General features: G+C 47.7%; 1 protein-coding gene across 2 annotated transcripts in view; it reads left to right on the top strand.

Moving 5' to 3' along the window:
• LOC139991727 (uncharacterized) overlaps positions 1-12,864 on the top strand; it is a 41,311-nt gene extending 28,447 nt beyond the window's left edge. For both annotated transcript variants that reach the window (XM_072012040.1, XM_072012041.1), the window contains exons 7-9: positions 394-591; positions 2,962-3,139; positions 7,522-12,864. In XM_072012040.1, coding sequence (XP_071868141.1) covers positions 394-591; positions 2,962-3,139; positions 7,522-7,752 — 607 coding nt within the window. In that variant the 3' untranslated portion in view covers positions 7,753-12,864. The remainder of the gene's footprint in view (positions 1-393; positions 592-2,961; positions 3,140-7,521) is intronic.
• The last annotated feature ends 1,095 nt before the right edge of the window (positions 12,865-13,959 follow it).

The raw sequence follows: 13,959 nt of genomic DNA, 5'->3' as shown, positions 1-13,959 counted from the left end.
CGACTATCTGGTTGTATAAGTTCAGTAACCGTATAGATCGTCACCTCTTGACAGAAACTATTTAAAGTGCAGCTCTTGTGTGCGCTCGCCGGCAGGTTGATATAGGATGCAACAGCTGCGATCGGATCGTATGGCGTGCGAACAGCCGATGGTCACACGCGTACCATGCATTCGTTGGGCCATTGTGCTGTCTTATTACGCGTTGAATTTAACGAAAACGTGTGTCCCTTTAAGTCGCGAAATCATTATTCTGCGCGCCGTCGTGTCGGCCGATCGTTTCACTCTCGGTATTCGAAAAATTATACGAATTCTACGGCGAAATATTTTTAGAACACGCTAAACACCCATATACGAATGGTTTCGCTTCCAACGACCATTTCTCTTTTCTTTCAGGCACTCGCTCCGACAGCATATGCTGCGCCACGCCGGGAAAAAGTACAAGTGCGGACTTCCGGGCTGTCCAACGGTGCTCCGAACAGCCTCCGAATTGAGATCGCACAGAACCTTGGTACACGACAGCACGCCGTCTAATAGACGATACAAGTGCTCCGATTGTTCTTACGCGGCCAAAACGAAGACTCAGCTACGCCGGTACGTACAAATTCTTCTAATCTCTATCGTATCTCATCGATACAAGAAATTCCAAACAGCCGATTCACGATTTTGCTTCCTTACAGAGAATTCTCGTCTTAGAAAGTTGTTTCGCAGCAAATTGTATTCTTCGTGCTTGTAACGTTAATTCCGAATTAACGAGGTTGGCGCAATAGGTGGAATAGGTGCAACGAGAAAAGCGGATCCGAATTTTCTTATCGACCAAGCACATGTATTTTCTACACCGACAATGTACGCTTCTCGTACGTTCGTGTTACTTTATTCGGTGGAATAAAGGCAATCGCGGAATAAACGAGACAAGCAACGAAACGCAGAAATTCGTTCGTTAATATTCGACGTCGGATTCAACATTAATTATAATCAAGATTCCCGCTGGGAATGATGCAAACCTCCGTCTTGTTCATCGTGCTCGCGGATCGCGTATGTACGACGCGTGATCGATGTCTTTGCGGAAGTAGAAAATTAATTGCTATGGGCGTAGTAGCACTTTGAGCCCGAAGACGCGCCACTTGGTACGCGCACGTGATCCCTCGGTCGCCACACGATCCAGGAATCTCGAATATATTATCGTTCGATATTATCGATACAATTTATTTTATCTATACAGCAAATCCGTACACGTTTCGCGGCACACCTCTCATCTTTTCCCTTGCAATTTTCCATTCGCGTTGATGCATCATATTTATTTTATAATTGAAACTACCAAGAAACTTACAACACATGCTGCAACTATGTCTAGATCCGGTGATAATTTTTTCTGTTTCGATCTGGCCTTAAATTCAGCTGAAACTGAAACGAGACTTTCCGTATTTCAACGTTTCGTTCGGGAAATTTTTTCGCGCAAGATATGAACGAGAGATCGAGCATGGATCAGCAACGATTCCTCCCTGTTTTGTTTTTTTTTTTTTTTTTCAAATTGAACAAATTATCCGATAGTGAAAGATTCGAAGCTTCGACAGAATCTTTGGTAGAATGTTCGGACCACAGATCGGGCGTATCAACGACGATCGCTTTGTATCTTCTTCGAATCGAACAAATTCTCTGGTAAATGAAAAGATTCGATGGAAAGCGAGAGAAAGGGGCGCAGCAAAGCGAAACGCTAATCATTCGACGAACGTACGCCGGTATCCTACGTACGCGCGTTTTAATCGGATTAATCGATTGATTCTTAGTTGTCCGAGCAGACAGGTGGTTGGACACTAATACCGGAAAATATGCGATGCGTGCGCCTCGTAGATTACGCACGAACGCCAGCGATTCGATTTAAATTAAGTCTTATTAAGGACATTGTATCGGGGAAGACCTCTAATAAATTTCATCTCGTTTGATTCGTTGTTCATTTGAACTGTTTTGCGCTTTTTCTCTTTTGCCAAACGAATGGCCAGAGAGGAAAAAGGGGAGGAAACAGAAAGTACGAAGAGAGAAACGAAAGGGGTGAAAAACGAAACGAGAGAGAGGGAAAGAGAGAAAGAGGGAAAGAGCCGCGAAAGCGGAAGTTGCGTGCAGCAGTCGGCCAAGTGCGGGCAACCCGTTATGATCGTCCGCATGGCGATGGTCGGCGCGATATTTCATCGCGAATTGAGTACTTACTACGTGAGTCGAACTCAACGCAGCCACAGAGTGTCACGGGTCTTCTCTCTTTCTCTCCCACCTCCGCGTTCTCTACGCTCTACCTCCCCCTAAACTCTCGTCTCTCTAGCTGCGTCCTCCTCTCCCTCTCTTTCGCTCTTTCCATACCCTGTTCTTCCCCTTTCCACGTTTTCCTTTCGTTCTCTTTTTTCGTCGCTGTCCTGTAGTGTCACCTTTCCCTCTTTCTCCCAGCGCGGATCTTTCTCCCTCTCTTTCGGCCTCGCTCTGTGCGGCGGAGTAAATCACAGAGGATTTTAATTAAACGTGTCACGCATTTCGAACCTGATATACACGTAACCATGGCCAATGGCTCCCTCGCAATATCGCGCACGCATATCGCATCGTTCATAATCACCGGCCCTGATACGACGATGAACTCGTCGATGGTACCGCGTTTTTTTTCCAACCGCGTGTCCTTCCTTCTTGCTCTCCGCTCCGATGGAACTGCTCCGAGACACGAGAGAAAAAGTCGACTACCGATAAACTACGTTTCTGCCGAATGCCAACCAGTTTCCCATTGATCGTCTCGTGTTCGCGTTTAAGATCAAACAAATTCTCATGTACATTCGGATTTAAATTTACACGCAGATTCGATCGTAGCTCTTAGTACGTAAATTTTAGTACGCTAAGTGGCGTAGTTGAGTTCGTCAAAGTCGATAAACTGGAATGTGTAAGCAAGAATTCGTCGTGTAAACGTGACTTGCGAATTCTTTGTTGCAGACACTGCACTCGGCACGAAGAAGCAGGGAACGTGGCAAAATCAGAACTTCGCGCATGTCCCTACAGTGGTTGCGCTTTTAAAACGAAGCTCGCTTCTCATTTGCAGCGGCACGTGCGTCTCCACACGGGCACAAAGCCATACAAGTGTCGTCATTGTCCGTACGCCAGCAACAACTTGGTAAGTCGAACCAGTTGCTAAGGATCTATACTGCGAGCATCGTGTCGAGTTAATCGAGGTAAATAAAGCCACGTGATTAAACTCAAATCGTATCGTGGAGCAGAAAATTAGATACTTCTCCGAACGTACGACGATGTAATTGCTCGTAGTTCGTAACGATAGTCCACGTACGATATATTTTTTTCGAGATATATCGATTCGTAAGATATAAGTAAACGCGATTGCGGAAAAGGAAATTTGAAAAATCGTAGGAGACGCAAAGCGTTGGAGATTTGCGAGTAGCGTAAGACAAAGCGGAATCAGAATTAATCGTTCCACAGCCATAGGCTAGCTTTTATAAATGCAATAATTAGTCTAAAGTAGAAAGTCACGGGGCATTGGTACGGTGTAATATCGATGGAAAGTAACGAGCAAATATTTTCCATATCGACTGATAAATCAGCCTTTCGGTAGCCAAACTGGCCAAACTTCGCTTTCGATTAATTTCTTAATTCCATACGATTTACCTCCATAAATTCGCTTGTCGCGATACGACCGAAAAAAGCACACAAGCAATGGTAAACTTGAAAGTAGATCTATGAAACAAGGTTTGCGATATCATCGTCCTCTCGTATTTTTCAATTTGCCGAGTCGATCGATGTGACTTCCGATCGGCTCGAAAAACGTTTGCAATATGAAATCTCAGATTTTACAGTTACTCGTTGCAGCTGCATCCTTGCCGCGACAACCCCTTCGAACGCGGGTCGAATCGAAACGGAAAGATCGGTCTCGTATTGCGAACTGTTACGGCTGTACACGGTAGAAAGGTTGACTCGCAGTTCAATTTTTGTAGCCGCGGTGACTCTGCGGCGTAAATTAAGCAAAGTACACCTTAACGTTTGGACCATGCCGCCGCCTCTGCCGCCACCGAGGCGCGATAAGATAACGAGTTAATTGTGCTCACTGGATGCCCACACACGCACGGCCCAGTCATACCGAGCGGCCGGTATGCTAATGCCCTTTGAAGCTTTAGTTAGGATGCGACTCGCATACGAGGGCTCCGTGTCTCTTTGATAGCGACATAAACTCATTCCAGTGGCTCTCAGCCTGGGATAACTTGAGCCAAGGTAATCTCGCGGCACGGAGAATTGCGAACGGTGTACGTCTTGCATCGATAATGATACAGCAGGTAGGCACTTCTGAATTGTACCGAGTCGTATGTAACTGTACGGAAGACGTGGCAGCTTCTGGGCTCGTTTTGCTCGTTTTCGTTCTTCCGGGGATACGATCGGTCGGCCGTTTCGCCGGTATCGTAATATTACGATTACGATCGGCAATCGAACGAACGATTAAATTCGTACTCGATCGGATTCGAGTTCGTACGTCAGGCACGAGATGAAAAATCGGGACGAGGATGTAAGAATCGATTTAGCTCGCGGACGATATCGAGTACGATGTTTATTTGCTGAGATTTCAACCTGTTAACCGCGGAAGAACGAGTTAACTCGTCACCAGGATACTCCATCTCTTCGATACAACCATTCTTTTATCTATATCTCTTTCGTTTTTTAATCGATCGTATCGATGACGTGACCGGAGTTAGATCGCGTTTATCGACTTTTAATTAGAGTTATAGAAAATCTTCGTCGCGAAATGATTCGTTCGTACGAAAGAAACGAAGCAGATTGTGATACTTTAACCCTTTTCGATCGACGGTGAAAGATGTTTTATCGAGAAATAAACAAATGGATCGAACGAGACGCTTCTCGATTCGATGGGTTTTAAAGGGAAATTAATAATAATATTAATATGTTCGATGTACCATTCGAAGAAAACACGAACGAAATTGTTACTCGGATAGACGAAGGAAAAAAGAAGTAATCGCGAGAAGAACAGCAAGTGAATTTTTAATCTCTATGTTCTTTTTTTACTTAATTCGTGATATCATTAGGAAAAATTACATTTCGCCTTGTCCGGAATACCGTAGCTCGACCTAACAGCGTGATGGTAGCGTTAATGATAATTCTCGAAGGCATCGTTGGTTTAGGATTCGCTACGCGTTTCCACGCATCTCCTCTCATCTCCTCCCAACTGCCATCGTTTTTTATCTGCCTCTTCAATTTTCTTGCCGACTTGGCCCCCGCCCCACGGTAAGTAATGGCGAGTCGAAATAATAAAGATTTAATAATTCCCACCGATCGGGCGTTTGTGGTAGGCGATCGAATGGAAGCGATACGATCGATTTATTCGGTATCTTGGGTGGAAATTTACCTGAAGGGATGGTTTCGGACGGGCTCGGATACGCAACGGGATAAACGTTGGCCGGAATTTATTAGTTATCGAGTAAAAAGTGGAAACGCGCATCCATTGGATATCTCGTCGATAAAATCTTGATCTGGGTTAAAGATCCCGGCAGTTTGCGCTTACAATTTTACAATCCTCCTCGGTCAGCGCCCGGCCAACAGAATATCGAACACTTCTTTTTTTTTTCTTTCTTCCTTCCTGTATATTCGATAATTCCCATAGAAGTATTACATACGTATAAATGTATATGCGTTATGTATATATCTGTATATATATATGTATATATATATACACGTATATATACATATGTTAGGAGAACATTTACGTTCGAGTTACGATACAGTAGTCTACAGGTAGAAGGAAATTAATATGACCCCGAACCGGCTGGAATCCCGAAAGAAATAAAGAAGAAGGAAGATAAAGCGCGGCGATTTGAAATCCTAGAACGAAGCCTCGTAAAACGGAGTATTCTACGGCCGGTAACATACAGACGAGCGTGTACGGTCCCGATGCAACAGAAAATTATATCCGAAGGAATCGGAATCGATCGGATTAATGAAAAGCGTATACTAGCGATTTGCGTGACGGCGCACACTTTCCGCGGGCTTGTAGAAAGCGTTTCGCGCGGAGGTGGACGACCGCCCATGACGGTGTGAACGGGTCTTTATCCGAGAGACCGTCACGGAGCGCTGCTCGTGCAGAAAGATTTACTTATGGGAAATTAAATTTGATGTTGCCGTTGCCATCAACGGCTCGTATAAGCCCGCCTGGTAGGAAGATGTTTACGACTACGGCCAGCTACTTAGCTCGAGAGGGTAAAGCGCCTTTAAATGCTCCATGGCATAGCCAATGAACGCGTCCGGTTTGCGGCAGACCGATTCTGGTCGCAGGTATTCACCGTCCAACGATACCAACGAAAGCTCGTCCTGAACGTTCCTCGACACCGAATCCAGACTCTGACTCCGTCTCCAACGTCCTCGACTTCCCGAATGTCGCGCGTGTTCACACTGTTCACCCATCCGACCACGCTCTTTAATCCCGCGCCAATCTTTCCCGCTACGGTGACATCGAGAAACGATTCATCCTTTTGCTTTGCCTCTCCCTTTTCGTTCCGCGTGCATCTTCGCTTCGATTTCTTGCGATTTTCTTCCGCTGGTTTTCAGTTTCACGCGTCTTTCGGATCCTCGTTGCATCATGCAGTGGCTACGAAAACCATCTGCGCGTCATTGCGCTTATTGTAGATAGGTCGCGGATTTTTATGCATTCGTGAAAAATTTAAGATGCATACGACGACAAGACACTCGATATATGCCAAATAACATACTAATTGTAGTTTTCTGTGGATAACAGGAACAGATGTTAGTCGGACGAGGTTTTAAACGATCGAATTTCGGTAGTTTGCTTTGTGAGTAGAAACGGGAAAGAAACGTCATGCAAACGTAAGTCTATGAACGCTTTGTAAAAAGGTTACGCAAGAAATGCGAAAACTAATCAATTCGAGTTAGACGTTTGCGTCGCTCTCCGAATTCGATGCTTATTTTGCTTCTCATCACCGAATACTTTGTATCAGTTCTTGTCTCCAATCAATTCCTCCGCGATATACAATCTATCAATAGCGTAAAGTGTGACAATCTCCCCGACCAAACCATCTTTCATCATGACATTCGTCGATTGCCTTTAGGTTTCATATTTCTCTTACAAGTCTTTTACAAAGCGTTTGCAGATACACGCTTGTACAATATTTCTTTTCTTGTTTCTATTCGCAGAATAAACTGGCGAAATTTAATTATTATATACCTTGTCACTTTGTTATCACGTTATCCCGAAGTACCGTTCCTTCTCGAACTAAACGCGTCAACGTCATTCGGAAGAAATCGTAATTGTCTGCATCAAAAAGCTCGCTGCACTATCACTGACCGATTTAATAAACAATTACGATATATAGATATATATATATATAGATAAAGCTCGCGATCCTCCTTCAGTTATGATACTAAAAGAGTATTGTCACCTACAAACTACCTGCGATCGAGTCGTATACCGAAGGCTTATATACGTCTGAATAATAACAAGGCTGATAGTAATGGTTTTTGTTGCAGGAAAACCTGAGGAAACACGTGTTGTCCACGAACTTGCATCCGGGCAAGACGATCTACGAATGCGACGTTTGCCAAGAAGACAACCCGGAGCCGTTCCAGACGAATTTCGCGAAGGAGCTTCGCGCGCATCTGTTGGAAGTGCACAGCGACGCTTTTCCAACGCCTAACCACGCGAACGATTACGTGGTGGGGATTTTTAAGGTTCGACGAGACTGCGACGAGTCAAATTAAGAGCGTCGCAACCGTCGTTCGAATATATATATCCCGCGGATCATCGGCAACGGCGAACATAGCGCGCTGGACGTTGGTGGTATCGGAGTTGTCTCTCGTTGTTCGTGATCGCGCGAACCGGTAGGCCTGTACCATGCCAGGAAATAGTTAAAGTGATGTACGGTCACGTGGCACGGTACGTACTTTGGACGCGTACACGACCGAATCTTTATGTCCCTAGCGTCGAGATATTACGAGAATCGTTCGAGTCCACCTGCTGATTTCTCGGATTCCTCGACGCGCCCGTATGCTGCAGGTTCGTAATTTTGCGAGTTGTCGTCATTGTATTACGTTTCGCTTCGTCATACTCGTGTAACCAAAGTAGACGTATACTGTTTCATCGTTTATTAGAGATAAAGACAAACGCGACGAACGATTTTACGAAGAACGATTCGCGCGCGTTGATCCCTTCGCGACTAATCGTACTGTTTCTCGTCTTTGCTTTACACGATATCGGGAACGCGGACAAGAGCGGATGAAAGTACCGAGATGTATGAAAGAGAGAGAGTGAGAGAGGGAGGGAGAGAGAGAGAAGGGAATGGAACGAAACGAGACGAAACGGTCGTTGAAAAATTCATCGTGGCTGAAAGCCAGCGACGGACCACCTCGTGGATCGTCTTACAAGACGCGTTTCCGTCTTCGAGGGTCCTGATTGTGAGAAATGCATCGTGCTGTCGCGCGAGATAGGTGTCGTAAAGTATGCGGCCCTTGAGTTCTCCTGGGCAAAAAGGACGAGACCGAGCTGGAAAGACGAAGAGAGGAGAGAGAGCACGGGCGTCGTGAGCGCGAAGGATAATTTATTGACTAATTAACGAGGATGTCCTTCATTACGGGTCGAGCAGCAGTCGTGGTCGCTTGCTCTCGCTCGGAACCGGCATTATTTGGCGCCCGAATATTTACGACCGCGTCCTCCTTCTGCCCGTGGACCGGGCCCTCCGCCCCGATACCGATGCCGATGCCGATGCCGATGCCGATGCTGATGCCGATGCCGATGCTGCTCTGCTGCCTCTGTCCCTTGCTTGAGAAACAGAAACCGTGAGGGAGAGACCCGGGGTGGACAAGGAGAAGAGAAAAGAGCGCGCGGACCCATAACGACGTGTCCCGATCTTACGGCGATTCGGGGACTTGGAATTTCCTTGCCGATGGCGATCCTACGGCCTACTCCGACACACGAGCACGAAATTCGCGGGCGTTACTCTACGGACAAAGGATCGCGCTTAAATCTTGCGAAGCTCGCGTCGCTTCTCTCGCCGCGAGACCCGCGTCTAAATCGATTCAACAACCGAACCAGAGCTTATCGAAACCACCGTGTGATCGCGGCACGATTCGCATTACAGCTATTGGTAATGCTACGGCTAATGCAGAGGCGATTTATACGCGTATTAACTTTATTTCTGTCCGGGTATAACTGACAGTGTACACGCGGCGTCCTTATAACGGCCTCCCCTACAAATTTCGGAACATACGTACATATATATTCTGCTTTAAGCGAGTATGGCATTAGCCGGAGTGTCGTTTACTCAGTCACGTAACTTTGAGTTAATCTTTGGAAAGTTAGTACACGCTTCGAGTTCGTTCTCGCGAGTCTTTAGGCTGCGTCGCCCTTCTCGTCCACCGTTCGCGGCTAACGGCTAACGTTCCGTTCGATGTTCGAAAAGCTAGCAGATATAAAGAGACCCGTAAGGAATCGAGTCTACGCGGGCAAAGAATCGTAAAAACTAACGCGAAAAGGGAATGTACGAGGGCTGCGTGGCTGTCTTTCGAGCATCTTTATAGCGAGTTTATCACGGGGAACAAGGAAACCGATACGTAGAAAGAAAAAGTAACGCGAAATTAGTGTGAACTGCAAAGTGCTAAGAAGTCGCGACAGGATGGTTAGGTACACCGCTTAATGAAGATATAACGAGCCTGGCGCCCCGTGGGGTTGGCACGACGACGTCGGCACCGAGACGCCCCCCACCTTCATTCCCCAACGCGTCCTCGCCGTTTCTGCAGCAGCAGCAGCCCCTTCTCGCAACGAGTCTGCGGGCCTCGGGTTACGCCAGAACACTCGTCCTCTTTACGATCTTAGCCGGGCAGCGTGGCTCGCGAAATTCCGCGGACTTTATTCCCCTAATTACACTCGGCAACTTATGTCACTGCCAGCCAGAGATTCCCCTCGCGATGTCGCGTTCACCGCGTCATTTATTTAGACAGTTAATAACCTTCAACGGTTAGCTGCGTTAGCTGCGACTTTATGGATGCCGATAGTCATCGAACGATCGTGGTGATTAATCGTGATTGGCCGTGGCTGTGATTGGTCGGTCAGTTAGTCGAAAGCGGCTTCACCGCGTTCTAAAAGCGTGGAGATTTTGTCGGTGTAGAGCGGCCGTGTCACCAGCCGCCACGTCTTATCTTATCCCGAAAAAAGCGCTATAAATTACGCTGTTCGAGTTCAATTTCGTAGGCAGTTCGGTTAATCGCGAGGTGATTGATCGTACCAAGGTTTATCCAGATGAATCCACGCAATACTTTCTACCGTGACAGCAGAGCTCTCGCATACGGCACTCGACGGTCTCGCTTTGCCACTCCTCTTCTGCTCTTCCCTCCTTCTGTTTCCTCGTCGTCTTCCTTTCTCCCCCTCTCCCGTCCCCCCTCTTTTCTTTTTTTTTTTGTTCGTTCCTAAAGAAAGAACCGAGAGAGAAGAGAAGACCCTTACCCGTTACGATATTCGGTGTCCCAGAGTTCGCGAGGATTCGCTGGCATTCTATCCCGCGAAACGACGAACGGAGCGAGTGTAGAGGATCGAGGCGGAATGGGCCGAGGGCGGACGATATATTTTCCCTGGATGGCTCGGACACGGTCTCGCGTGTCTACACGCGTGAGCTCGATGCCACGTCGCGAAGAGACAGCGGGTGTCGGCCCGTACACGCACAAGCGCCGAAACGCCATCTTAATTATCGGCTGCGATTATTTATGTCGCGTCACACCGTCGCACCAAGACTCTCATAGCAGGTACCTACTCCTTGTGTTGTGCTTTGGCGAACCTCGATGACCGAACGCCCCCGGTCGTCGAGCGTTACGACACCCGCGCTCCTTTCGATGGCCGTTCCTTCTTCCAGCGGACAACCGGTCGTCGATTCTTCTCTTTTAGCCGTGAAATTTCGAAACGATCGCCAGGACGGAGGATCGCGCCAATTAATACCACGAATCCCGTATCGCGTGGAAGGGCCGCGTGGCCTGTGAGAAGGACGTTGCCGGAGACAGAGAGATACCGCGTAGGGAAGACGACGAAGGATAGGAGGAGGCGAGTTGCCAGGACTGGAAAAGGGGACCCACGGGGATTGATGGCCACCACCTTTAATGCCGTTTGTATGTAGCGGCGCGCGTAAGCGCCTCGCCTTACAGTAATTAGCTCAACAAACGCGCCACCCTGTCCCATCAATTGCTACCCTACGCTTTCGGTTCTCTTTCCTTCCCAGTCCCTTTCCCTGCTCGCCTCTCTCTCTCTCTCTCTCTCTCACTCTCTCACTCTCTAGGACTCGCTTATACGCACGCAACTTCTGTAGCTCTTCGCCCTTACCCCTATACCGCAGAGTTTCTCTCTCTCTCTCTCTGTCGGTGCAGCAGTCTTGTTCTTCCGTGCTCTCCTTCTTGCTCTCTCTCAGTCTCTCGCTCGGGCTCGACACTCTCACGTATCTTGAATTAAACATTCGATGCCTCCTGTCTTGGCGGCGTGCGCGCAGATCTTGCGTCGGGAATGCAAATGCAGAAACGTGGCTCGCTCGCGTGTGCGTTGATGCACGTACGAGCGAGCACACGGCCGGACGACCGTGGCGAAGAGTAGGAAGGGGTGTTATCCTCGAGCGACGAATTAAAGGATACGCCGAAACCCGATTGAAAAACCACGATGCGCGCATTCGTGCGTGTATAGCAAGTTCGCGGCTCCACGATCTTTACTCCCCACATCGACTCGCTTCACCGGGCGTCGTCGTATCTCCGCGATTTAAGACCACGTGCTCTCGCTTCGACGACCACGGCCACACCAATACGTGGAAACTTTTCATCCTACGAACTGCTTTTGTATATTAAGAGCGAATCGACGAATCGCGCGGTGTAAATTACTGGGTAATCGTGGATTCGGGCACAAAAGCGACGAAGGTTTAAACCGGTTGCCTCGGTGGTTCGTGGAGTCACGCCACCGTTTAATAATCATTCTAGCGGTAACGCGAGCAACGCGATTATTGCACTCGCCTAGGACGCAGTGTCTCGTGCATGCCAGCGCGTACGTCCTGGCTACGCGAGGCTGCATCGACACCACCTACGCGATCCCTCCCCTCCCACAAAGAGGGAGCCATATTGCGTGGTCTTGATATTTACGATTGAAACAAATCAAACGTTATCAAGCATTCCGGGACGGTGATAAAGAACACAGAGGGGACGCGGAGGCATTTGCTGCTCCCAAGGGGGATGTCATCGGAAAATCTTCCTCCCGGCGTTCCCAGTTAACGCGCCGTCATATTTGCTCTATATCGTATCGATCTTGCCCGTTCTCGGCGATTACATCTTTCACCGTATATACCCACGTCGATACGAGTGAAACCATTGGCATCCTTTTAAATGAAAAACATACCGGCTAGCTTCGTCTGGGTTTATCCGATAGTAAGACTGCTAGATATCGTATCGATTCTAGGAAAGATCGGAAGTAACCGATAACCGATAACGATAGATGTACGAGTAATAAAGAGCCGAAAAGACGATTAGGTATAGGAATCAGGTCCGAGTGATTATGTCTGATAAACGAGACTCGACCGTAGGGATAAGTACGCGTATCGACTCAAAAGGCGAGCAGTTCGCGAGTCACGTCGATCGAATTCACAGATCGAAAAATACGTGGAATCGATGAACTTGCAAACGTTGTTCTTTCGATTTACCTTCGAATTTACTGTTATTTATATCGCTGACTATTTACGTTACATAAGTGCACTTACGTAAATAGACTGGACATTAATAATTGCGTACCTATGTAACGAAACGAAGAAATTAATAAAAATTGACGTTACTCTGACTTGCTAAAAACGTGGAGAAATAAAACTACGTCGAAGCGGTTACCGCCCTTGTCTCTGTCCCGTTCATCATCCTCGCAGCCTTTCGCTACGTACGTCCTATACCTAATTGTCGGACGAATGAGAACGCGAGTCGAACGTTCTCAGGAATCACCGAAACTGTGCGTGGCCTGCCGTTGGGCCCTTATAAATCCATCTTTCTTTTAAGACCGAAGGTTCTCTGCGTGGCCAACGTGGTGAGCCTTCTTCGCAGTCGCCAAGGAAGGAAAAGGGAAGAAGGGTTTGGGGCGGTCAGGGAAAGGGGAACAGGGGGCTGGGGAGGGAAAGGGAAGGAAGGATGTGGCGTTCGGGTCCGTGGTGATTTAAGGGCGTCGCTTTACGTGTATCACACCGCGGCTCGTCCGTTACGAGAGACCACGAAGAAGACGAAGGTTCGGTGTTGTCTCTGGGACCGTTCATTCGTATCTATCTGAGAGCGTTCGTTTGTCTTGGTGAAGTAGCGCGAGACCATAGGTACATTCCGACAGATATAGCCTGGTTACACCACAGACCGCTGAAACACTGGGCCCAAACGATCCAGTTGAGTTGATTTGTGACTACCAGAGAATCGCGGTCGGATGCTTTATGAACCGATCAGTTTGCTTCGAGCGACCACCATATGGGCCCATAAACGTCACGGCTTTCGGGTAAGAGACGCAGCAACGGAAGAATGCGTTTCGTATTCGCGATCTCCTCGACTTTACGATCGATGCATCTTCGATCCGTCTTGCGGAAAGAAAAAATAAAAGGATCAGGAACAGGAGAAAACCTATTAAACTATAATTGGAAGTTTGATTTTAAAACCGTGAAAAGCAACGGGATCGTATTTGACGTAGAATTTCGTATAAAGTTTACGACCACGAGGATAAGTGGAATATCTTTGGATTCGAATTAGGGCCAATTTAGCATCCTTGCCCGTGGTAAGTCCTCGCCACACGAAGTCGATAATCGTCGCCCGAGACAATTCCACGGTTCCTAGCGGGGAACGTTCCGCGACAGTCTCTGTGTTCGATAATATATGCGCCAAAGATTCAGCAGACGATTCGTAGTGCGATACCAGAAGCCGAAGGGGCTGACTGTTCGA

Source organism: Bombus fervidus, chromosome 10, assembly GCF_041682495.2.
Source record: "Bombus fervidus isolate BK054 chromosome 10, iyBomFerv1, whole genome shotgun sequence".
Classification (NCBI taxonomy): domain Eukaryota; kingdom Metazoa; phylum Arthropoda; class Insecta; order Hymenoptera; family Apidae; genus Bombus; species Bombus fervidus.
Note: the sequence above shows the minus strand (reverse complement) of the source record. Positions and strands in the feature narration are given on the sequence as shown.